The sequence below is a fragment of the Brienomyrus brachyistius genome, chromosome 15 (assembly GCF_023856365.1).
Source record: "Brienomyrus brachyistius isolate T26 chromosome 15, BBRACH_0.4, whole genome shotgun sequence".
NCBI classification, from domain to species: domain Eukaryota; kingdom Metazoa; phylum Chordata; class Actinopteri; order Osteoglossiformes; family Mormyridae; genus Brienomyrus; species Brienomyrus brachyistius.
The window spans coordinates 14976869-15003516 of NC_064547.1; the positions used below are offsets into that span (position 1 = coordinate 14976869).

The 26648-nt window shown below is 41.7% G+C and overlaps 1 protein-coding gene across 2 annotated transcripts in view; it reads right to left on the reverse strand.

Moving 5' to 3' along the window:
• Nucleotides 1-26648, reverse strand: part of atf6 (activating transcription factor 6) — a 35503-nt gene extending 8855 nt beyond the window's left edge. Inside the window, exons 1-14 of one of the 2 annotated variants that reach the window (XM_048976592.1) lie at nucleotides 26420-26648; nucleotides 25608-25681; nucleotides 25095-25185; nucleotides 23944-24041; nucleotides 23314-23434; nucleotides 22877-23074; nucleotides 20264-20475; nucleotides 13569-13745; nucleotides 13213-13304; nucleotides 11924-12049; nucleotides 9305-9403; nucleotides 8398-8503; nucleotides 4102-4166; nucleotides 3468-3579 (exon numbers count right to left, since the gene is read on the reverse strand). In XM_048976592.1, coding sequence (XP_048832549.1) covers nucleotides 3468-3579; nucleotides 4102-4166; nucleotides 8398-8503; nucleotides 9305-9403; nucleotides 11924-12049; nucleotides 13213-13304; nucleotides 13569-13745; nucleotides 20264-20475; nucleotides 22877-23074; nucleotides 23314-23434; nucleotides 23944-24041; nucleotides 25095-25185; nucleotides 25608-25681; nucleotides 26420-26525 — 1677 coding nt within the window. In that variant the 5' untranslated portion in view covers nucleotides 26526-26648. Of the gene's footprint in view, nucleotides 1-3467; nucleotides 3580-4101; nucleotides 4167-8397; nucleotides 8504-9304; nucleotides 9404-11923; nucleotides 12050-13212; nucleotides 13305-13568; nucleotides 13746-20248; nucleotides 20476-22876; nucleotides 23075-23313; nucleotides 23435-23943; nucleotides 24042-25094; nucleotides 25186-25607; nucleotides 25682-26419 lie in introns of both variants that reach the window. The other variant, XM_048976591.1, reaches the window with a different exon arrangement.

Here is a 26648-nt window from a genome sequence, read left to right on the forward strand (position 1 = left end):
AGAGATCTGGAGTAGGTCCAGGGGACGGAGATTCGCGAAGGTTAGTCCTTCTTTGGCTTCCAGAGATCTCCCTCTGGAATTTTAAATCACTGACAAAAACCAGTCTCCAAGTCTTACTGAAGGGGCTCAGAGGCGTAAACATTTGATATACCACTAAATAACCAAGTACCTCGCAGATGGCATTTCTTGCCTACTTGTAGAGTAGCGTGACAAGCGCAAATCTCTCCTAGCATAGATTTAGACAAAAACATCTGCCTCTAGCCTACAGTAAAACAGAGCTTAACCACCAGAGGAAGGTGAAATCCAGGGAGCACACATTCCAACTCAGTTCTTAAAGCATGGCTGGAGATAAAGAAGCTGGTGTTCAGAAGTCCCACAGTGGGTGGACGTTTAGAAGCCAAGTTCCTTCTAACGGAACACAGCCCAAGACACATTGGTTTCAGTGCAGCCTAATTAAGTAAGACTGCTCAGTCACATCACCGAAGGGCTGTCAGTATATCAAGCCTGTATACATAAGGTTCTGTTAATAATTAAAAAAAAAAACTAAAGGAAGGTTGTCCACAGCCATGTGAATGACAGCGAACGTTTTATTCTCCTAAACCATTTACATTTACAAAAGTCTGCATTTACATTATTGTGGGGGAGTTGATCACCTTGTATTTCACTGCAGGATATAGTTGGATTGTATGCATCACATGTAACGAATAAAACCCTTGAATCCTTGAACATCAAGACAAAATTTTAACGGAAATGTTCTTCTCACATACAGAAGTTGTTCTCTTGAGTGAATTTGAGCAGCTAATTAGAGGAAAAGCCGTCTGAGCAGACAGTGGTTTAAATCTCGTGGCTACAAACCATGACTTTATCTTCTGCTTTTCAATCCCAGAACACCAAAGAGTGCAGGTCACATCCGGTCTGCTCCTTCCACCACACACCCGTGCAAAGGGCGTAGGACGCTATGAGATCCCAACATGGGTCTGCGTGTCCCACCAACCGCAAAGGCCACATAAAGCCCAGTCTACAGAGCGGACGCTTTGCACCTTCCGCTCTCTGAGGAATTTCCCATCCACCCCAACGGAGCCTGACCATTTCAACTTACATTCACAGATAACCCGATGACCGATAGCTACAACTACTGTACTGAGAACAGGCACCAGACCAAAGACAATATCCCCCCAACCAAGCCAGTTATGGCGATGCGTCTGAACAAAGGGCGGGGAAATCCTGACAGCGCTAGATTTCTGAACATAAGAGTACAACGGAACGTGATGCAGCGCTGGACCGATGCCAGCTTGAATAGCTTTGTGTAGCCGTCATCGATTGTGCTGTCATTGTGTTATAAAGTAATGTCACATATAGCATTTAATACGAAGTGTTGTAAATAGTGGTGTGGAAAGCTGCGGTGGCCAGCATGGTGGGCAGTACGTGTGAGCTGTCACAGTAAATGGTACGGGTGCAATAGCGCCACCTTGTGGCTGATTTATACTGTCTCCTGCCTTATTATTGCATCATCCAATGCCATGACCAGGCTACAATACTTTTAAAATGACAAATTAAATCCAGAACACAAGAGGACCTTGGAAAGCCTATGAAAACACTATAGTAAAACAGCCAGAAAATACACTCTGAAACCTAGGAAACAAAATACTGAAGTAAACCGTAAAAATAAACAATTCACATGCCATAATGAGCAAGAGGACAAAGCGGTGGAGGGTGGAGGGTGGTGTGTGGCTCGGAGAATCACGCTTCAGTGCCTGTGAGCGGAAGGGCTGCTTCATATCTGTGAGGCTCTTGAGCAAGACCCCTAACCCCTAACCCCTAACCCCCAAAATGCTCCAGGGTCACTGGATTGACACCAAGTTATGTCTGTACTCAGACACCAAGTTACATTCTCACCTCTATATGTCTTTGTCTTTAAAAACCAGAGCAACATGAGATATGTGTGAAAAACATTTAAAATACATTTCAAAGTACTCGTACAAATGCAAATGAAGCTGCATTTAATTACATTTGCATCATAAGCATCTGAAACTTTTCGTTTATAACAAACATTAAGATTGCACGGAACAGCCGACAGTACATGAATAGTGAACATTCTAGATGTAAAAATAGTTTTCCACTTCACAGGCCCTAGTGAAGGGACTCTACTTAGGATGAAGTGCTGGATTTGGGCCCCTGACATGACAGCAGTGAGAAGGAATCGCTCTGGGGAAGCTGGAGGATAAACTGCCGAACTGACAGACGTCTGTAAGCAGACCAGCTTGCAAAATGGGTTCAAAAAAGGGAATGAATGGGATCGGCCAGGAAGTCAGGAGCAGCTCATCAGATCCAAAGAGCAAGTGTGTTTAGCATTAGCCATCAAACACCGGTCTTCCAAAGGCTTTGCCTGAGTCAGCAAATGATCAACAAACAAAGGGACCTGATAGAAATGAGAAACATGCTGTAATCAGCTCTTGGCTAATTAAAGAGATAACATATGACAAACTTTAACGATCCTGAAAGATATTCTGGGACAAGAGTTTGGTTTGGAAAGAATTAAGCAATGATTTCCTTACCCAGCATATGATCACAGGCATCGTTTACAAAAGGATCATATCTAGGAGAGGTGAGTGATACTGAAACACCACAACACCTCATAGAACAAAGCGCAACAACAAGCAGGCATCACTGGCCACAATGTATACATGGCATGAATGATTTGTGACAATGTGTTTCGCTCCTAAACTTCCCTTGAGAAAAAAAAGGATGTTTTTTCATGTCACTCCTAAATTACAACTCTTAAAGCTTCCTTTTAACTATTTATAAATACCCTGCAATTTACATTTGTGAATTTGGCACAGTACCTGTATTAGATCTCCCTTTGAATATGACTCACATCTGTCTTTAAATATGATACATTACAGCAGTTTAGATGATGTCAAGAAGTCACTGAGAATCGCCTGGATCAGCCAAGTATCAGACATGATCCAAACACCGAGAAGTGAAGCACGAAAATGGAAACTCTTCACTGTAGTTGTCTAATACGCTACACAGAAAGAATGATATGTGAAGTTATCGAATTCTCCTTTAAGGGCTGGGTAGTTGGATTTTACTGGAATTTTATATTGAATGTGGTTTTGAATTTGTAAATTTTTTATAACTTTTCATAAGTTAAAAGTTTATAAGTTGAGCATTTCATCAATGCTTCATCAACTTTTCGGTTCTTGATGTCATTGTTCTGCATAGTACATCTGTGAAACCTTAGAGCCCTGGAATAATCAATGCACTTGGTGCACTAAATGGAAAGACATTTATTAAACAAGAGCTACTTGCCATTACATCAATAAAAAAAACATATTGGAGCAAATTTGGCTGTTTTCTTACGGGATAATTGACCTTTTTAGTTAGATTTTTTGAATGCGTACCAGTGTGATCATTAAGCAGAAACACAGAAATGTTATATGTCTGCTTTCTCTGAATATCCTCACCCTGTGGAAAGAGATAACGTAGAAGGTGTCGTTGTGCCGACGGGTCTTCTCAAATAGATCCCTGTACCTTTCATAGGGGCCATAGTTTACCTGGAGCTCTTTACTGGAGTTCCTAGGGTAACAGGAAACACATTTATAATTAAAGGCATGTTAAGTTGCCATTGAATCATCAGGATACATCCTGTGAAAATGAATGGAGAAGAAGTTACATTAAAATGCATTGTTCTCATCTGGTTAGACAATGGCAGCCGTTTCAGAGCTTTACCAAACAACTGGAAAGGTTATAAAATAATAATAATTGTTGAAAACCTTTGGACTACAGTGTAGAGGATTTGCTATATTACTGTGAGCACATTGAAAAGAATACAGGAGCATTTCAATACATCTATTCATACATATTCTGATCAATCATTCTGCTGAGCTTTACTCTGGCATATAGAAAGATATATTTTTTGGAAATAGCATGTGATGCAGATATTCAAAATACCTTTTTTCAATATATGCAATTACAGTAATATTATAATACTTTTTTAAGAGATTACGCATCTAAAACCTTTACTCACGAATTAAAAAAGACTTTCAGGTAAATCGCAATGTCAATATTTCCAAACAAAAGACAACTAAGAGAACTTACTTTTCAGACAAATCTGGGGAGCTTATGGAGAGAATCGCATCCCCGCTGGTCTTATCGGATGTTTTCTATCAAAAGGCAATCGGGGGGAGAAAATGAGTCACAAACCAGCAGGGTTTACAAACACATCAAGTACTTACTGCATGGTGCTGCAGCCCTCATGCATCCAGAGCAGCACAACCACAGGGTCAGCATTAGCAAGCACCCGCTACGTACCACATAAGCTGACCGTACCGTTATTATTTCACAGAAATCACATTTGTTGTGGTAAAAATGTTTACAAATTATTTATAAAATGGTAAAATAAACTGGATTCCTTCTTCAGACAAAATTCTATTAATTTCTACTCACTGCTGTTTTTATCTTCAGTATTTATACTTTTGTACAGACTAAAGAGAACCAATTAAAGCCATAATTAAATTAAAGCCATCTTTCAATCAGGTATATTGGAATAAAGGCTTTACCGCTGAATTCTAGAGTACTTTAATGCCAAACGTAACAGATTTATCTGCATTGTTTATGGTTAAGAAACAATTACTGCATAACTTGAACACTGAGTATTTTAATACCCAATTTAGGGGTGGCAATATGGCAAAAATATCATATTAATATTTTTTTTCCACACAGAATCATGATCCACAATCTTAGCAGGATTCTTTTTCATGTTGGTTTTTAAGACCATTTTTCAAGTTACTAAATAGTTTTGGGAAATCCAAACAAGTTCCATATCAGTGACATGGAATTCTTTATAGGGATGGACTTCTCCATGTCGTCCTTGTTGCCACGTTGCCAAACAGGGAAGGTGTCGCATGTTTCTCATCGCATGTTGGATCGAGGCTGCGAAAGGGAGAGAGGAGGAAATCCAAGGCACCATCTACTGTTTGCTATTAGCGGATTACTGATGTGTCGAAATGAATTTGGCTGACAAAATAACTTTAGATGCATTTATGAGCCAGAGAAATGCAACTGATCAAATGTGCACTGTAGCCGATACTAACCATCTTTCTGTGAAGGCAGATCGTGGAGACATTTTAATCCAAATTAAATTTTGTGTATAGTTTTGCTCTGCGGTGCCCTCATGGATTAACAGAAAAATTTGCACTCCATCCATCCATCATACTGTTTTTCCAGTGAACCTAAAGCCTCTTTCAGGAAGTGCAGAACACAAAGCAGTGGACACCCTGCATGGCATGTAACTGGCCCCCAGCTTGTGACAAAGAATTAATTTAATGTTTTATGAAGAAAATGTCAAGGCATGAAATACATTTATATACATTATATACATTAGTTTACAAAAATGTCTTGAACCAGAACATGACCACAGATCAGTGCAACATGGACGTTAATTCTACTGGAGAGTCTATTTTTCATTTTTGTTTATATTTATCTTTGTGTGAACTGGCAGAAGGCCGAGCAATTGGCACAGGAACAGCCATTGTGTTACCATAGCAATTGATTACAAAGCCCTATGCCAACAGAAGCCTCAGTTAATGTTGCCCAGCTGGCTATGATTGGATGAATTACATTGTTAGGCGTAATTAGGACCGGCAAGCGATGGAGAAGTGGGGGTCACTAAGGACCCCGGGGATGAGAGGCAAGCTGCCTGATTGGACATTGGCTTTAGGTCGGTGTCTGTATTTCTGTACATTACACCATAATAATCCTGAAATGAATCAAACATACAAATATATAACAGGTACATGGGGAATATGTTGCTTTGGAAAAAATGTGTTTTGGGAAAAAAATGTTTGCAAATGTGAATGGAAGTAGCAGTGAGTATAAGAAGATCTTATAGCACATTTCTGTCGCGCTTTTACACTGAGCTCCAACTGTACATAAAAGGAACTGCAAGCACATGGGCCTCCATCCATGAATAGCTTTTCCTCAAAGCTAAAGGCAGTGCTAATAATGGCAGCACTAATAATGCCAGTGACTATCAATGGCAATCTGTGTTACGGTTTCACTGCCATTGAGGTATGTAGCTACACAGTCAGTGGCAGGGGCGTAGCATGAAGTTTGATATTAGAGGGGGCACAATAATTTAAATGCAAAAGTCTATTTTTTGGGGGGAGGGTGTGACCAAAGCTAAATCAAACACTGGGGGGTACTCCGTCGCCCCTCCTCAGTGGTTAAACTGTTCTTTGCCTGGGATCACAGGCATCCAAATCTTGGATCTGTGTGGTTCCAAACAGCATTATTTCAGTTCTCATTTCTCTATTTCATGTGACTCATTTTGGGAATCACACTTCTACTGAGAGACCTCCACAGCGAGACGTGCAGAAAATGCAGCCCTGGGGGGCAGGGGACACTCCATTTCGGTGCTTTGGTCCCTTACACTAAGAAGAAGAGAGCCTGGGCGAGGGTAGGCGCTTCAGGCAGAGAGGGACGGCACGATTGCCACAGGGGATAGACATAGAAAATTGGAAGCAATCAGGGAGCAAAAGAACAGTGAGAGGAAACAGATCCAGGCTGAATCAGTAACGTCCCACAGCATAAATCAATTAAGCTTAGAATCTGACCACCTAGACGGCTTTTAGTGATTTTTCTTTTTTCGCAGTTGCTGGAAAATGCGTGACTGGGTGCAAGGAGCGGAGATGAGTCATTTCAGGAACAGCAAGACCATTTAAAAGTCTTCCCATGGAAAGGCAGCAACAAGTCTAAACATCGACACCCTGACTGTCAGACAAATGTGAAGAAATGAACAGCGCTGGTTCTGCTGAAACCCAATTATTACACCAGAACAATCTAAAAATGTGGAGGGATCTCATACCTAAAAGGAATTTTAATTTTGTTCTGTACATTATTCCTGCTGTGTAAACGACTTTGGTTTTTGCAGTCTCACTGGAACACACTGCAGTCTCACTGGAACACACTGCAGTGCTGGAACACATAGACTTAGACACTCCAGAGTAAATTACATCCCATTTGCCTTGATGCCACCGCGACAGGAAGGCCAGTGGCCCAGGGCTCACAGTAGGCAGAAGATCAAAGCTCAGAGACCCTTTGGAGCACAAGCGGTCTTCCTAGTCTATTCCCTTTCATGAGCAGCAGTTGTGCAAGGAGTTCGCTCTGAAAGCAATGATGACAAGCGCTGTTCACACAGAAGTGGCCCGACTTCTAGAGTAAAATGGCCCTTTAACCTGCATCTGGATCTGTTCAGGATGTATTTGGGAATCCATCTTCCTGAGCAACTGGTTAGTCTGGCTGCCCCGTTTTCATCTTGGTATAAACTATACCATAGGATTCATAAAAGCACATGGAAAGTAGGAAAATGTTACCTTATTTGAAAACAATTAGAAGTTATCAAAATGACAAACTTTATGAAATGAGCACAGAAGATGAAGCTGCTCATAGAAAGTCACATACAAACATTTTTTTCTATTTCATTTAAATACTTCTACTTGACATGATTTTCTTTTCATTTGTTTTTTTCCCAAACCATGTCTGAAACCGAAAAGTGCCAGAAGCACAAGACAGGACAGTACAGCACAGCACAGCACAGCACAGCATTGCACAGCACAGCATAGCATAGCACAGCACAGCACAAGACAGCACAGGACAGCACAGTACAGCACAAGACAGGACAGCACAAGACAGCACAGGACAGCACAGTACAGCACAGCACAAGACAGGACAGCACAAGACAGCACAGTACAGCACAGCACAGCATAGCACAAGACAGTACAGGACAGCACAAGACAGGACAGCACAAGACAGGACAGCACAGTACAGCACAGCACAAGACAGCACAGGACAGGACAGCACAGTACAGGACAGGACAGCACAAGACAGGACAGGACAGCATAGCAGAGGACAGCACAGCAGAGGACAGGACAGCACAGCAGAGGACAGCACAGCACAGCAGAGGACAGCAGATGACAGCACAGCACAGGACAGCACAGCACAGCAGAGGACAGGACAAGACAGCACAGCAGAGGACAGGACAGCACAGGACAGGACAGCACAGCAGAGGACAGCACAGCACAGCAGAGGACAGGACAGCCAAATCTGTACACCAAACACACCCAGATGCAGCCACATGTGTACAACTTTCAGTCAAAAGGAGAAAAGAAATGGAAAGCAGAGGCTCTGAAATTCAGAACGTCTCCATTTCAGTGTTTCATGCGCAGCGGGACTGTGCTCCGAGCTCCAGAGAGTTACCAGCTGAATTATTTACACATCTCTATTGTATGAAGGACCCAACATTCTGTACACATTGGGGCAGGCCTATAAGCATAACGAATAAATCTTTTTTCATATAAATAAATTAGTCCAAGGTCTAGAGAATGTCCAGATTACCTCAGCCGATTTCATGCTGAATTGCCTTCCATCAATCTTTCTTTCCATCCATCTTATTCTCTCCTCTTCGTGTCGACTGACCCACCCTCGAAGCTCATGAGATATCCTTCAAAAGGGAGCGATTACACACACAGTGACCAACTGAACATCTACAGAATGATTAGTCAGAAAAGTATCAGAACGTCCAAGATGCCTAAATGCTTCTAAACGCGGTGTGATCAGTGCTGTCATACACAGTGGCTCCAGAATGACAGAGTGAGACACTGGGGCCAGAGTTTACGGAGCATAGTGCAATAAACAAAAAGAAGCCTGGTACACTTTTCTCTTAATGAGAGAGGTCAGGGGCTAATGGTCAGACTCGTTACAGCTAACAGGACGGCGACAAGCGCAAAAATAACAGCTCAGCACAACAGCAGGGTGCAGAAAGATGTCGTGAAATGCACAGCTTTGCAGACAAAACACGGACCTCCCTGGTACTACTTAGGGGTACCTATAGTGACGTCATGAGTTCAGATGAACAGGATGAACCTTCATAGATTTACTCCATGCTTTAGGTCTACTTTGAGTTAACACTGTTGAAAATAATCGTTTTTCATTCTTACGTGAACTATCTGCATCTTTGAGCAGTTACTGCTTTTAGATCAAAAGGACCACAAACCAGTGGATAAACAGGATCTATCAAGGATGACCTGAGGGCCAAAACCCTTTGTTCATTGTCAGAATAAAATGGAAAAGAAATGGATGGAGGACGAAACTACAGCTGAACTTCATGGCTTTTTTTCTTTACACTCCACACTGGAGGTCTGTAGATTTTTGCACTTAGGTTGAAGCTGGTATGAGAACAGGATAGAGGTGGGCGGTGCAGAGGTGAAGCCAGTGCAGTGCAGAAGCATGACTTCATACTAACTGTAGAAACTTGGTTCTGTTGACAGCTGGCTGGCAAGGCATTGTGGGATACCTCTTTACCATCATCAGTGCTTTTTCATCTGACATGGAGTATGCAGAGCTGGAGGAAGAAAGAAAAAGGCTATTGGTTCTCACACAGCATAGGTGCTTTTTCTGGAAGCAGCACTTTTTTTCAGGAACCAGGAACTTCTGTCACTTCACCACCGCAGGAACACTGATTTTAGTTCCCCAGAAGTAGTTCTGCAACCTTTTAGTAAGTCCTGGAAGGTAGTTTTCATTTGACCATGAACTACTGGAGTGGGCCTTGTAGTGAGATAACTTATGATTGGTTGACCACAACCTGGGGAGTTACATGTTAGTTCAGGGAGAAGCAGTGGAACAAAACCTGAGCAGATGGAATCGTTTTTGTATCTCAGTTACACTGAAGTACATTTAATGCATCTCCATATTCTGCATAGAAAATTCGATTGATATCTGATATACTTTTGTCTAATATCGCCAATGCCAGTGTGCGAAACCTACCAGCGCTTATTAGTGGAATAACGTTAAATCGTTTTTATTCTGCGGATGACGAAAGATCTGTTGGTCAGATTTAATAATGAATCATATAAAAACTCAGAACCAGGAAGGAAGTTACTGAACTTTGTCGGGAAAGAGCCTCATGTTACTTCCAAAACTTCCATGTATCAAATAACACGAAGCCTCCATATGTTTAGCTTCTCACATGCTAGACTATTGTGTTAATGTGTACAAAATCCCGTAATGATCCCTCAAAAGAGCACCGCTGCCCCCCCCCCCCCCCCCTGCCCCCAGCATGCAATGCAACTAAGGAACTCAATAGACCCTGACTTAAGAGTCCTTCTCTGGGGAGGGGACAGGGCCAACCCAAACTCCATCCAGCAGAAGAGGGCTTATCCTCTGAGGGCCGTTTGTGTTCAGAAGAAATGTCACGACTCTTCTGAGACGATTTTTCCAATGAGCAGGCCTGATTAGAGTTCAGCTGACATCTGCAAACCTTGGAAGATGGACGTGCAAAAGGCCGAGCGATACTGTAAATAGAATCAGACCCGATTTATTTTAGAATGGCCAACTTTCAATATGGAGGCAATTAGATGCATTCCAATTTATATCATGCCAAAAAGATCAATAGCAAGAAATACACATGGAGATTAAGCAAGATTGCAGGGGGGGGGGTGTTAATTTTTCAATATATGCTTTTTTAAGTTAAAAAAAAATGCACAAAACTACAAATTGTGTCTAGATGTGTTACCGCTTGGACGCTTGTGAGGAACGTAGCAATCACTTAGTAAAATGGCAGAATTTTGTGTAAGTGAAAAGTAAGGAAGGGTGATGGAGGATGGGGATCAGACTCATGACTTAAAAGGAAAAGTCCCGTAAGACAGGGAGGCAGATGCTCTGTGACATGAAGAAGACAGTAAGAAAAGAGGCGACGCATCCTGGGAGATTTCAAAGTGATTGATTTTGTTATGTCACCAAATCCACCAAAGGTCTCATTAACTGACATGTTGTTTTAAGGCCTTTTCTGGCTTGCAAGGTTCAGTGTGTTTAAATGCCAATATAGCCGAATGCCCTCTGAGCACCCGGGCTTTTAAAATAACACTGAAAGACCCATATTACCCCCCAAATTAATTACACAATACTATATTCTTGAAATAGCTTTTTAAGACTAATCACCATTCATCCACAAAGCTTATAGAGTTCTGGGAAGTATGAGGCCGAGAGCACAGCAGTCAGGACAGCAGGCCGTTGCAGAACAGACACTCACACACACAGTCACACGCCGCGAGTGACTCAGAGGCATCCTGCCACTGGGGCCAAAGCCTCACAACAGCGGCAAACGAGCAAAGGCCGCACACACAGCCAGGGGTGGGATTTACGCTGACATTCGGGGGTGTGAGGCCACAGTACTGCCCATGGAGCGGGGGAAAGGGAGAGGCAGGGATACTCTGACAGACTCAGCCCCTCCACCAGGAAAACCTACCAGGGACCGGTATTTCTTCAGACTAAAAATGCTAACAAAAGTGAGCAGCCCAAGTTAACGTTTGGTCAGACCCACTCAACCCCTTCAAAAAACAACTATGATCCCAAAATCATGCCCAATCTGAGTTTTTATACACTGATTACATGTATTTAGTTCTGAATGTGTACAAAATGTTCTGGGAGGTAAAAGTAGCCAAAATGTGGAAATATTTGGAAATGACACGCAAGTAAACTGTTACATAATCTCCCATCTGGTCCAGCCAATAACACAACATACGGCTTCCCTTCAAATCTGTATAAAGTCTCATTTTCAATATACTTTCAGAGGCAAAAATTACACAATAAATGTTCATATTTAAGGGCTGATAAAGCACAATGATAAGTATCTAAGGAAATGATCCTGTCCTAATTCATCCTTACAACATATTGCAAATTCAATCAGTATCAGAAAAGGTTTATTCGCCATGGAAGTTCACACCTGGAAGGAATTTGTCTTTAAAGGTTTCAGAGGAGGAATTATAGGGTTATGGGGGTATTTATGAAATATTCAATTACTCTACTTAAAAGCAAATAAGAGCAGAACTACTGCAGGATCCTTCAAAGTGTACAACAAGCTTACCTGTCAGGGCGATGGTCCCTCAGGGGGTCAGATGTTTCAGGGACGGAGAAGCCCAACAGATGCCGACCAGTATGAGTGGGAGTGGCCGAAGCTGAGAGCTCGGAGATATGTTCACCCTGACGCAGGCTGGGGGGGCAAAGTATATTAAAATGGCTCAGGTGCAAACAGAAGTTTATATACAGCAGCTCAGAACCTCAGACTGCAACCAAAACAGCAAAGAGCTGAGGCAGCATTACGTAAGAGGACCCAGTAAGGTCTATTTACCTCAAAACACCTGTAATGGTCATTTAAACTGAATAAACAGAACAGGCTTCAGCTGCCTGCCTTTTTTAAACCTCTCAATAAATCACAGGCACTTTTATAAATGTTTATATAGCGAGAGACAAAAATCTTATTATACATATTAGTTACACAGCGGTTTTTGGGTCAATAAAGAATAAGCAAGCAATGTATAATAGCCTATAAACATGGGCAAATAGATATTTTATTTAATTGAATAACCAAAGCCACAGTAAGGAAGGTGAAGAAGATGAGGAAATATATAAACTCACTACACAGCAGGGTTAGGGTTTGTATTCAGAAATTATGGGATGCAAGCATGATTAAACAAACAGCTACAATGGTGAAGTAGGTAGAGGATAGTTGCTTTAAGAACAGTGATACCGAGTGAAAATAAGTAACAATCTGGGAACTTTGACAGAGAATGCCGATAGCCAGCAGCCTCAAGCAAAGCATTAAAAGAGGACAGAAAGTCCTTCCTTTTTGAAAACACAGAAAATTTAATTCTTACTGAAAGGAGCAAATACCTCTGCAGATACTGTGAAACATTTAGTCAATCAGAGCTTTACTTTTTGGCACCAAATACTGGAAGTATCACTGCAGTAGTTACACAATAACTTCATGTCAAAGACTGTTTAAGGCATGTATGTTTCAGCACTTTGATACATGTAAGCTGTCAATGCAGCCTGCCGCCCAGTATAATAACAAATAAGACATAATACATACCATTGCAATAGCACTACAACGCAAACTGGGGGGCTAATGAGCAGTGGGGCTGTTTCACTGTAAGACATCGGGGAATAAACAACCATTCTGTGCTTCCTTAAAACGGACATGGCATGTTAATTACACAGTGATTAAACCTAATATTTAAGTAGTTTCTAAGGGCCCGTCCACATCCAGAGAAATAAATACTGTCCACATTCTTTTTCCATCTACCATGATAAACAAAATAAATCTAGAATTATAATGTTGCCCAGTGATCAGTGTTGCATTCCCCACATGCTTACCTCACTGGACCGACGCTCAGCGCAAGAAACAGCAGGACCACCAAGAGACAAAGATTTCGGTGTTTGGGGGAACTTGACTTCAGACTGGTATTCTGGGGCATAAAATGACATGTGATGCTCCATTTGTTTTGCTTTTTGGAAATGACCCCATTTGATTGAAAATCTGGCACAATGAATTTTTGCCATTATACAGAATCTGACTAATTTTCAGTTGTCTGAACTGTTTATTCGTCATAAATAAATGGTAACATTGAGCTCTGGGTCCTTGGAAAGACAAAGGGGAAACTACACTCAATGTCCTGCTACGGTCATGTCCGGTTTCTGCTGAAGACCGAGTCCGTGGTCCACACCCTCACCTCATTCAAAAGACCCTCGAGCTGCTTCCTCAGGGTCCCATTCACGGTTTTCAGCTTCTCGTTCTCAAACAGCGCCACCTGGAGCCTGGCCTCCAGCCCCACCAGATACTCCTTCTTCTTCTTTCGAGACAGAGATGCAGATTCGCGGTTTCGTATCAATCGCTGCTGCCTTGTTGCCTGGCAAAAATAAACATACACAACTACGTTGTTCAAATGCATAAGACAAGAATAATACAGAATTTTTTATATATAAAAATGAAAATGAATAAAAATAAAAATGAAAGCTTGAAAAACCTTAATGATTTAAAAACTAGTGAGAGCTCTTGTCTTGTCACCATAATAAAATAATTTTGTTACGACTGTTGATTTAGTTAGATTATAAACATTTCGTTTAGATTTAGTTCATTATTATAACGCCATCAATAAAATTAAAGGTTATTAAGCAGAATGAGCATGGTGCAATGAGCAGTTCCCAGAATGAACATGAACTCCTCCTATCCATCACACACACACACACACAGTCGTATAATCACTGCTCATTCATTTCTATGGGAAAATGCCAATGATAACTATGAGAACCCTAACCGCTACCCAGCCATAACCAAACAAAATACAAGAGTTTTTACATTTTTAGTTTATATATATATATATATATATATATATATATATATATATATATATATATATATATATATATATATATAATAGAGGAAACTGGTCCCCATAAGGTAAAAAAAAACAGGTATTCATCACGTTGTGGGGACATTTGGTCCCCATTAGGTAAGGTACACCTGGACCACACACACACACACAAAATCACACACTATGAAGTCTTTCAAGGTGCCAATTTGCATAACTGCATATTTCTGGACTGCAGAGTATTTTACAAAACACAGAAACTTGGAAGATATGGGTTGGCACAGGCTGCCACAACAATGACACAGGAGTGGCAGGCATCCTGAGAAGATTCCAACGCTCTGTAACATTCGGCTGCATGACAGGAAGTGCTGAGGAATGGCCCATTGGGGGTGGGGGGCTGGGGGGGTGGCGCAGCCGTACAGTCATTTACCACACGCCACAGCCATAGCCCTCACAGTCTGCACAACAGGTGCATCAGCCAAAGTGGAAAGAGTGATGGGGGAATCATAACCAACGTGCCATGAGCAGATATGATGTCATAATCACTACAGCATGTGTCTCGGCACTTCCTGTCAAGCCGCCCAATCCACTGCTCCATTCCCCAGCTCACTTTATCCGTGAATCCAGAATGGACATTCCTGTGCTAGGACCTAGTCTTCGGGAATCTATTTTAAAAAATGTGCTATAGTAAGCAATGTTTGAGAAGATCACTCAAACGGGACCAAGTCAATGCGGGATGCTAATAGGTCAATCAATTCCGCAATGAAATAAAAAATATTCTTGTTGACAAAATCGATGATTGAACAAATGATCTTGCTAAAGGCCAAAAACATTCCACACTGCTGTGAACGAGCCAGAGACAATTAAGCGAACTTGAGATCTAGCTCACATCCCCAGCGAACAACATTCAGCAATGTGAGCCATAAAACACTCAGCTTATCTTTTGACGAATGCAGCCCTGCTCTCCCAGCCAGCCCACATCTTTGTTCTATTCCACCAGCTACATGTTTAATTCTAATTCTAATTATGAGTGCCAAGTATATATTGCTTGGCTCTAGCCTGTAGGTGGTGGACTGGAACATGGACTAGCTGTGGGGAGAGCTGAGACTGGGGCATCGGACCAAGGGGGAACATCGACCTCCCAATATTTAGGTTCATTAATTTCCCATAATAAAGAAACCTTTGTACTTAAATTATTAAGTTGTCTCCCTCCATACTAAACTCTCTCCTAAGCCATTGAGCCGAGTATTGGGTTTAGAAACTGTAAAATAGTGACTCAAGTACAATATTATGACTGACCAAGGACCACAAATATTGTCTAAGAATGGAAGTTCAGAATTGTTGCCTAAGAATTGTAGTTTCTGGAAGAATTAATCATTATTTGATAAAAAAAAAGGGAAATGTAATAACAAAAAATGATTGAATTTTCTTTCTATCATAGTTGGATTTTGTCACTTGATGTCTAAGGTTCAAGCAAACCCCTACTTCAGGTTTTTTTTTAGCTACTTAACCAAGCAGGCAGTAACGTCATAATGCTACTCCGGATAATGACTGACAGGTGTGAAGGTCTGACCAGCTGTGTTTTAGGGACATCCCTTACGGAAAGGACGGCTCCCTACTGAGTCGTGTAGTAATAATCCTGCAGAAGTATTCTGTTTCCAGCAGTTCCTTAGCTGGCTGAGCATAAACAGCTTGTGCTGAATGATTTTTACAGTCGTATTTTTGTACAACTGTTACATCTGTTGCATTAACCAGGTTCAAAAAAGATTTGACTTTAAAAACATTCAATTAAGCAATTAATGTCAATTAATTTTACAAAGTCAGGTGCCTGTAGTGTACATGGATTCAACGATTTTTTTACTGTTTCAGGTACACTTAGATTTGGATTGTACTTCGTAACCTGAATCACCATCATAACAGAGTGGCTACTAGTATTAATATAACTGCGTTTTCTGTTAGTAGTTACGGATGGCATTCAGAGTTTTCCATTAAAGTTTGGTTTATTAAAGTGTATTTCAGGGTGATGTCAAACACTGTGTTTCATGAAGAAAACAAGAAAGGGAATAAAATAATAATAATAATAATCATTTCGTCTGAAATGAGTGGATAAATTGCAAATGAAAATACAAATACTTTCTACACAATGCGGCTGCTTTAAAAACAACAGAAGGACATATATTCACTAAATGTCAATAATGTTTTAATCTGAGGAAATGTTTAGAATTTAATTCAACCTAAAAACAGCTAACAATTTCTACAGGAACCGGCATGGGACATTAAACAAGTGAGAAACCTGCGGCCTGCATTTCACGCAGCCAAAAGCTTTCAGAGCCCAGCTTCACCTCATTTACTGGGGCAGGCAATCTAACAACAGTCCATAACGTCTAATCGCTTCGCCAATTAAGTTATTTGGGTTCGACCCACAATGTTTTATTCAGTCTCCTAAGAAACCTTTTTGTGTCTGGGAGACCTGCCATTTTGAGGTCCTGGGAAAAAGACAACTGTTTAGTTACCAGACTCAAGAGTCTTTAAAGCTCACAATGGACATGTGGCACCTTACGCAATAACAGAAACATCCCACCCTCCCTGAAGACCGTCTAAATAAAGGAAGTCAGATTCTGTAAAATGGGAGTCTATTCGCACACAACAGTCATTCCCATGACATAAAACAAAAATATTTATTTACATACACATTCTTCGGGTCAGTATTGAAAAACACTGACTGTATTAATGGGAAATTGTTTTAAAAATGTATTCACAAATAAACAGAAATTATTCAGGTTAACTGAGTATTTCGCTCTGAGCTGCAGGACTAATTGTGTAAATTCAGTGTGACAACTCGATTAAATGCGTGGTTCTAGAGATACTATCTCTCTGTCACTGGAGAATACAAGCGCTCACAAAAATTCAAAGCTTGTTTTATCTGTTTTAAGCCACAAATATCCAAATTTCATTGCCCCCTAAACTAAATCTGTGCTTTTTATTTTAGGGTAAATAAACGGATGGGGTACATTTGTTGATACTGGCATTCATTTCTGTTCATTTTTGTTTTTTATAAAGCATGCACAAATGTGCAACCATGACAATTCTGAAATTTTGCTAGTGGTCGGGCCCATTAGTTTGAAAAGAAATTTTACAAGTAATTAGTCACTAAATATTTAATTCTTATAATTAAGAGAAGCTGTTACATGCATTTTTAACAGCAGCTTAAAAACATTATTTGGAAAGAAAAGCCACTGATGGGGGCGTGGTGAGATTCGGTGGGCTGAGCCTCTGTACCAGTGATCAGAAGGTTGCTGGTTCAAACCCAGCCCCAGTACATCTGCTGCTCCATCAGCAAGGTCCTTAACCCCCAGCTCCCAGGGTGCCGCTGTGGCTGGCTGTCGGGGGAGGTATAATGGGAATTTCCCCACAGGGACTAATAAGGTGTCCATTATTATTAATTAACCAGTCAGCATCACATCCAGCTCATTCAATACCAAACGGCATCCATGATTTGTTGTGGTTCCTTTTTACAGCTTTTGGATTGGACAGGTACCACATGCCATTAGTCCTCAATCATTATGTTATGCAAGGAGGGAAAAAACAAGCGATAATAAAGAGAAACCCATCAAAAAAAAAAAAAAATGTTATTCTTAGTTCCTCACTCTGCAAGAGGCAAGAACAACATCCACAAACGCGATGCTGTAATTCAGATATAAGAAAATCTACGAGGACTTTAAACGACTTAAAGGGGAAACTGCCAGCATTTACAGGGAGCCTTAACTACAAACTGACACCCCACTGCTCTCATGCAGACTCCATAAAGCCAAACTGTGCATCCGCCGGCTTGGCCATGAACTCGAGGCCTATTCCAGCTCCTCGAGGGCAGGCCTCCACGTCGCCTCACACACCCGCAGAGACTGCAGCTCTTTTCCCGCTGAGGCGTTTCGCTTTGGAATGTTAAGAGACAAAATGCATTAAAACAAATGGAAACGACATCAGGAATTCACTTAGCGGGCTGCCGGACTGCCAAGGGCAGGAGGACGGCAGGAGGACGGCAGGAGTGCGGGAGCGCTGTCGGGTTTATCTGCAAGGACGTCCTCCAGCTCGCAGCGGGTTTAAAGGAATAAAAGGAAGAACCTCACCAGAAGCCACTTAATTATCACTCTGAAAACAAAAACCTCCTGCGGAAAGTTGTACTAGACGACTCCAGGCAAAGCATGCAGGTCATGGTGTCCATGGCCACCAAACAAATGACTGCTTAGCAGCAAACCGAAGTAGGCTGTGACTTCTGCTCCACAAGACAAATAAGCACATCATGCAGCCGCCAGGAACAATCTCTCTGTCGCCATGAAATGTACAGTCCAACAAACATGAGAAATACCCAAGGGTACAAATCTGCTCCTGCAGCACGAGGAGGGGGTTCCATCCATCCATCCATCCATCCATCCATCCATCATCCATCATCCATCCATCCATCCATCTATGATTATTGTTATATTTATCTTAGCACTTATAATTATAATTCCTATGGTATAAATACCATGAACCGCTGATACATTTGAGGGCAAATATGCATTCAATATATTGAGGAACAGTCATTTCTAAATTAAATAATATGGCATTATAAATATTGTGACCTATACTGAATGAGGGGTTGCAGGGTCAATGGATCGAAAGATGGATGGATGGATGGACGGATGGGCGGACGGATGGACGGGCGGACAGACGGACGGACGGATGGACGGACAAATATCTTAATTCCTGGTTGAAACATTTTACATAGTTTGCCCTTGTGTTGCACTTGCTCTGCCATTGAATAACGGCAGCAAAGGTGAATTGGAACACAATCTACTGTTTGATAAAATTAACATATACGCATAGCTAAATCCAAATTGTAAAATTGATTCGGTTTCAGTAGATTACTGCCTCTTTTTGGTTTCTCACCTGAGTTTCACTTATTGCATTACCTACCAAAACCATGACAAACTCGACACAAGCACACTACCCTCTTTAAAAGAAAAACAAAATGATTGTTTCCAATACCATCTGGCTGTCTGCTACAATTGAATTCGGATGGACCAAGGCATGGGAATCCACCCATTGACTCACACCATATTGTTTGTGGCTGAACATTAGGAAAATTGATTACGTGGGTAGTTAGTTCGCTTCCTTTCCGCGCAGAAGAGAAGGCACTCAGGTCTGACTCCTCATTACATTTGCTGGCCCTGCCTGATGTTACAAAGTCATCTGTCCCTAACGACCGTGTTTTCTGCAGAAACTGTCACTCAGGCGTGTATCCATGGAATATTCACGCTCTTGTATGCCAGCCCTATTAACCCTCTAAACAAGCAGACTCAAGGCATTATAAGTAGATAATGATTCTTTCAACTGTAATAATGAATACAAAATCATTTCCTTTGGAAGAATCCCTGGCTACACATTAAAAAAATCACTGCAGGGGATTTTAAATGAAAAGCAGTATATTTTTCCCAATAGCCTGACAGTTATAGAGGGAAATATAATCAGCAATATCTACGAATTCACTCACAAAACACATGGCAAATGATTTACTGCTGTGTTGACATAGCATGTCATTATTAAACCTCCCTTATTTATAACTGTGTTATATTGCACAGGCCTTTTAAGTTTTTAAGGTATAGATTTTAAGCTGTGTGGTAGATATATAAAAGTTAAAAAAACTTAAAAAAAAAAAACAGGCCACATGGTTTTGGTTCAGCTTAGTTCCTAGAACAGCATTAACACAGCCTTTGGATTTTTTAATTTTAAGGTTAAAGTGAATTCAGATGTGAGGATGTTGCTTTTTTTGAAGATGTTGCATTTCACCCGGAACCACCCGGAAGATTTCCTTCGTGCTTCTGTTGTAACACACTTTCTCACACACTTACTCACGCACTTACTCACACACTTACTCACACACTTACTCACACATTTACTCACACACTTACTCACACACTTACTCACACATTTACTCACACACTTACTCACATTTGGCAATCATTAACATGATTAGCTATGTAACATTTACGAGAATTTACAGAAACATGACTTGCATCCTCTCTGGTTCCCGGATTCCGCAAGGATGATGTCATAAGGGGCGGAGTCTCTGTCTGGAAGGCCCGCCCCCCCGGGAGGCCCACTGGGTCACAGATTGTCGCCAGTGCAGTCACCACGTGGGCCGGCATGTGATCCATGGGCGGGGCTGACATCACCTGAGGACACATCTGGACCACCTGGGCCGGCTGCGATAGCATCACCGCATGTCCTGGGAACAGACGACATGACTTGAGTATAAGTGTCCTGAGGGACAACAGGTTTAAGCTCAAGATCAACTATGCATAACCAGATATACATTTTGGCCACAGGCCACATTTATGTCATTACCCTGACCTCAAAAAGCAAACAAGATGGCAAGATGGCATCCCCGAGCTTCAAGACACAAGGCTAGAGGGACTGTTTTACATCCCTGTGGAAGCCAGTGATGCTGTTCTTGAACCCGAGGTAACTAGGTTTGGGTCAAGACAATAGGGAGCGTAGGAGAATTAACGGTAAGGAAGAACATTCTGTGAAATGCACCCATGATCACTTCGTTAACACTACAGGAGTGGGAGAGAGGGGGAGGGAGACAAAACAAAAGGATTTCTGTTTTATTTATTGTGTGCTTCATAAACAGAGCCAAGTTTTGGTCAAGAGCAGCTTGACCGAGCTGAGAAAGGATCCTCGCTCAGCATGAAGGCCCAGTCTGGGCCGAAAACAAAACAAAAAAGATAATAGCGATTGTAGAAAAAGGACCCGGCTGTGCCCATGGTGACGGAAGGTATGTCATACCCCAGGCGACTTGGGAGGGGTCAGCTTTGTGTTGTGAGAGAAAGCACTGAGTAAGTCTATTTGGATGGAAAGAGGAGATTCCTATCCGGACCGGAGGGAGGATCACGCTGACGATAAGGACAGCGCGGGTTTCTGCCTGACCGGACAGGGAGAGGCTGCCTTTGTTTTGCCAGAAATTGTTTGATTTGACCAGCAAAGCCACACAAATTGGCCATTAGGTCATTCATATACGAGACTTCAACATAAATCAAAAGGTGCTGAAAGGGTCTGATGACGGATGAATATGTGCTGTTTGTTTTCGCCAGTTTCTCCTACAATTGCTGTTTGCCCGGGGATACAAGTGACCCAGGCAGTTGATGGAAACTAGCCAAGCACTAGTTATGATTAAAAGGAAAATTAAAATTGCATTTACAGAAAGGCATAAACAAAGCATTAATCAAACGACACATACAGTGTGTGTCATAACACAGTAAGCACAACATGAAAACCAAAAGTGTAACATACTTATTAAATACATTACAGAGAACAGTAAGACCTTAATGCCCTAAAACCCGTAAAACAATTTAAGAATAATTATACAGACGTAGTCTGGTTTGCCGCACTGGCTGCCAAATTAAAATTATGGTTTTTCCTCACACTTTTATTATATCATTATATCATTACTTTTATTTTATATTATATCGTTTAACCTGAAATGTTACAGTGAGCTGTTCTGTAAACCACTAATCTAACATCTACATGCAAGTAAACTCCAACAAGCTCTGCTAAGCGAATGGCCAGCAAAAATACTGATTTTTGAGATACCTAAAAACATACTTAAAGGAAACCGCGATTACTGCCAGTGCTTAAAGGAAACAATGTTTTGGATTTTCCATAAATTACAAAATTAGTCATATTTTTGTAATTGCACTGGCATAGCTGGTCCAATTGAGGTCCAACTGAAAAGAACAGAAGACAAGCGACATCTGCTGGCTTGGTTCTGAAGTACAGCTACTTTTTTAAACTACATTTTATAGCAGAACCAGGTAAAAATTGGAAAATATAAGTGAACATGCATCCTTGCAGAATGTAATGACCTCTTTTGATTTTAGAAAGCTGTAGAACAATAAGGACTTACCATAATACATATTCAGAAGGCGCTAACAATAATAACAATAATATTCAGAAGGCACTAATAATAGTAACAATAATATTCAGAAGGCACTAATAATAGTAACAATAATATTCAGAAGGAATTAACAATAATAACAATAATATTCAGAAGGCACTAACAATAGTAACGAATAATATATTTATGAAGAACCCACTACTCATGACTAACATCACAGAGAGTAAAAGATGGATCTATAACAGCTGGATGTTTCTTGCTCATGTCCGCACCCATCACACAGACTGACTCTTTGTTCTATCACTTCATATATATTCACCCATACATCCATTTTCTGTAACTGCTTATTCTGTTCCGGGTCGTGGGGGGTCCAGTTGGGCTGCCAGTCCATCGCAGGGCACAGACCACACACGCACACACCACACACTCACACACCATCCACGCACACACACCACACACTCACACACCACACACTCACACACCATCCACGCACACACCACACACTCACACACCACACACTCACACACCACACACACACACACACCACACACCATCCACGCACACACCACACACTCATACACCACACACTCACAGACCACACACTCACACATCACACACACACACACCACACACTCATACACCACACACTCATACACCACACACACACACACCACACACTCACACACCACACACTCACGCAGTAGCTCCATGAGGTGGCAGGAGACCTTACCAGTAAGGTGTGCCGGCTGTGTTGCCACTGGTGGCAGTGTGGTCACGGGCGTCGCCTGCAGTGTATGAATCATAACGATCTTGGGCTGGAGAGGAGCAGTGGTTTGGGGAACTGGGATATCGCTGATGACAGTCTCAAGTGGCAGGGCCACCTTCGGGGCCAATGGCACAGGAGGCTTTGAAAGTTGTGCCGATCTGACTTTCGAGTCAAAAATAAATGCAAAATTAAATATACTGCCTTTTCCTGGGGAAAATGCATTAAAGATGATGCAGATGTCACATACAAGTATAAGTTACCTTCTTCAATCAGAAAACTAACATTAGGATGAAAAGTTAGCTGCCAAATGATACTGACATTGTTAACGAAAAGCCAATTCTAGAAAAAGATTGCAGGAAAGAAGTGTGCACATCACATCTGCCAATCAGCAGCATCCTCACCTCTGGTAGGCCGCTCGGTTTGCCTCTGCTGCATCTCCTCCTGAATGACGCCGGAGCAGCTACTCGACTCCGAAGGAATGGACACAGGGAGCATCTGGGACGGAGGGACCTGGCTCTCGCCCTGCAGAGGGTCACCAGCCTCAGATCATGTGACTTTAATATGACTGGAGGCCACCAGGCCTGAAGCATGCTTCGCCAATTAACTCAGTTCTACACATGTGCCGTTCATTGCAATTATAAACTCAGCATGATCATTTTCATGGAGGAAAAAAAAAAGTGTGCAAAGAGTGTCATCGGGCAGATTGCAATTTTAACTTCCTGTGATGGGGCGTAAATACACTGGCTCCAAAATTATGTTAATACCAACTGATTTACCCACACCCTTTTAATAATGATGCACATCTCAAATGGTTTGTGGGTAATTAGTTTGATGATGTGTTGCAGGGTGATTAAGCTGTTAATCAACATGCAGAATTTTTAATTACTCGCTTGGGCCCCACGGGCATGGAGACTGTTCCCCGCCCTACTGCCCCCACCCCCCCGCAGCTGAGCAGCAGCTGGTATGGGCTGCGGTTGTTCACAACGGCTCCATCTGGGACGTGCTGGGGTGGGGAGGGGGGTTCTACTTACATGCAGGCTGTGGGGAGACGGAGACCCCGCTGGGCTGGGGGTAGAGACGGGGCTTGGCCAGGCACATGAGGCTAGGGAGCCCATGGCCATTCCTGCATCTGGAAGAACGAGGCCAAGATGTTAAATATGGCTGCTGATCAAACCCTCCATTCTACCAACATCTAGGTCAGGAGAGCTGGGAAATTGGGTACCAATAATCTCTTAAAGTGTAATAAGTTCCATGTCTTAAATATTATTTTGGGTATAAAGAATTCATTCTATCTAATAATAACACACAGCTCATAACGACTGACCTTCATTGACCTTGATTGAACTAAATTTAAATATATTCTTCACAGACACTGGTATTAGCCTGGTACAGCAAAAAATCTGTCTTCCAGGACTCACGTATATATCATCAGTAGGTTATTGGCTGCCTGATGTGTTGCTGTATTAAGGAGGGTAATGTTAAGTCATGCTTTATCAAGACTGAGACTATAAGAATTACTCAGAGGCCCAGAATAAAACCTCTCATTTAGATAACAGAGGCGGTGTTTATCATTTTCACATGTGTCTCATTTCTCAAATTTGCATAAATACTTTGGTATAGATTTACAAAGAAAGAAGGGAAAATGAGAGTCGGTTGCTGTGTTTTCCTGCGCATGTCCGAGAATTACTGTCATGCCCGGCTCGTAAGTTCCTTGTGTGTGCCACGTCCCCTGATTATCCACGTGTGCTTCCCCGATCTAGCCTAGCTGTGTCCACTTATTTTCGCCCAGTCTCGTCTATTTGAGTCCATGTCTTGCCTTAGTTCTTGGTCCGTCATTGATGTTTGTTAATGTCAGTGCTGGTGTTCCGTCCCGATCTTTATTAAAGCCCCAGTTTTCCCCTATTTCGTCTGCTTCCTGCTCGCACGCCTGCCTGTACGCTCACCCGCTTTTACCAGCGATCGTAACAATTACAATGACTGGAAAAGTTTAAGGATGTATGAAGCCACTGCATGTGTGAAAGTGCCAAAGTCAGTTGACAATGTGCAGAAGCTGGAATATTGCGATGGAAACATCAGCGTGGTCCTGCGTACTAAAAAGGACCAACGTACGACAGCACTGCGGCTGCCTGGAAGCAGGCAGACCCTTTCAGCTTCAGGGTTACCATCCATGGGATCAACCTACCTGTGCTACAGCTGTTGCTCTTCATATAAAGAGGGTTACAGCCCCAGAAACGAAAATCAGTATCAAAGTCCAGTTCCTCAATGTCGCCATCCTAAAGGAGCAAACTGGCCCCAGTTATCAATATATCCTCAACAGCATTTTCAGACAGCCGATCTGCAATTTGATCATGCTGGATGGACATTAACATACATTAGTTAAGTCAACCGGTTTCTTCAGAAGGTAATCGTAAGTTTAATAACCAGGAAAAGGGTATTTGGTCTGGCTGAATTATTAAAGCACTCAAATAGTAATAAAAAGTAATAATAGTTTTACTTTGATTTATTTATCCAATGAGCAATTAGATGCAAAAATATAAATAATAAAGAAAAGCACTGTTTTTCACACAGATTTTTCCTCTATGCTAAATTTTCATCAGTAACCTGGGCCATTCGACTCCATCCATTTTACTGGTCAATCCATCATGAGTGTTTTACATTCTGAGGTAAAACCCAAAATTTACACAATGACACTCACATAGTTAAAAGTCTCCAGGGAATGAAGCAGGTCATCGGCATCCAATATATCGTCCAGCTCATGGAAGAGGTTATCTACACAAATATACATGTAATAAGGCCATGAGGACAAGCAGAGCAATGGAGGGTCTCAAAAATACTCAACAAGAAATTGTGTTCGCTGGACTTTATGGACGCTGCCCTAGTCACCATAACATTTAAACTTGCATAACGTAAAAATAAAGTATTTCATAACTTTGAAAACATATTTGCCTTTGGGGTGGATAAACAAACAATAATATTTCTGCTATAGATATTTTGAAAGGTTCATGTATTGCTTTTTACTCTCAATGCCACAGGCTCCATTCTGTAATGAGGAAACACACAGAAGGATTGCGTGTTCCAAAATCAGCCCACTGTGAGGGACTGACCAATCGACTGCAAACGCGTGGGGCTCGCTGATAGGCGCTTAGGAATCTCCTAGCAACGCATCTCAGACGCTTTGATATCGACAAGCTGTCAGATCAGAAATGTATAGATTCCAATTCTTTAATTTAACATTCAGTTAAAAAATTAAAGTAGTGATAAATCTAGGCAGTCTTCACATGGTTCTTGTTGTTAACCCAAAATCGACAACACTCGATATTTAAGACACCGATAATTTACCTTCCCGTTGACATATTTAGCAAATTAACAAAGACAGAATTACCAAAGAAACTAGTACAGACATGAAGATTTATTTTCGTATGCTTATGTTTATGTTGTTCCTGGATATATAATTAGATGACTAGCTAGGTGACAAAACTATTACACTTTTAAATGACGCCGGCATACCAAGCTCTTCATCTTGATCGATGCAAATATTCTCCCCAGAACAAGGTCCTATCCCATCAGGTTGATTTAACTGATCATGGAAATGTAACAGTGAATCTGCCGCCATTTCCCCCAAATCATCGGCTACAGAAGCTATTTTCAGGGCTGTTTATGCGTCTTGGCTTTTGCGCGATTCCTTCTGGTTAGACTGGACCCTCGGTGCCTGATGAAACGTCCACACATACGTCTG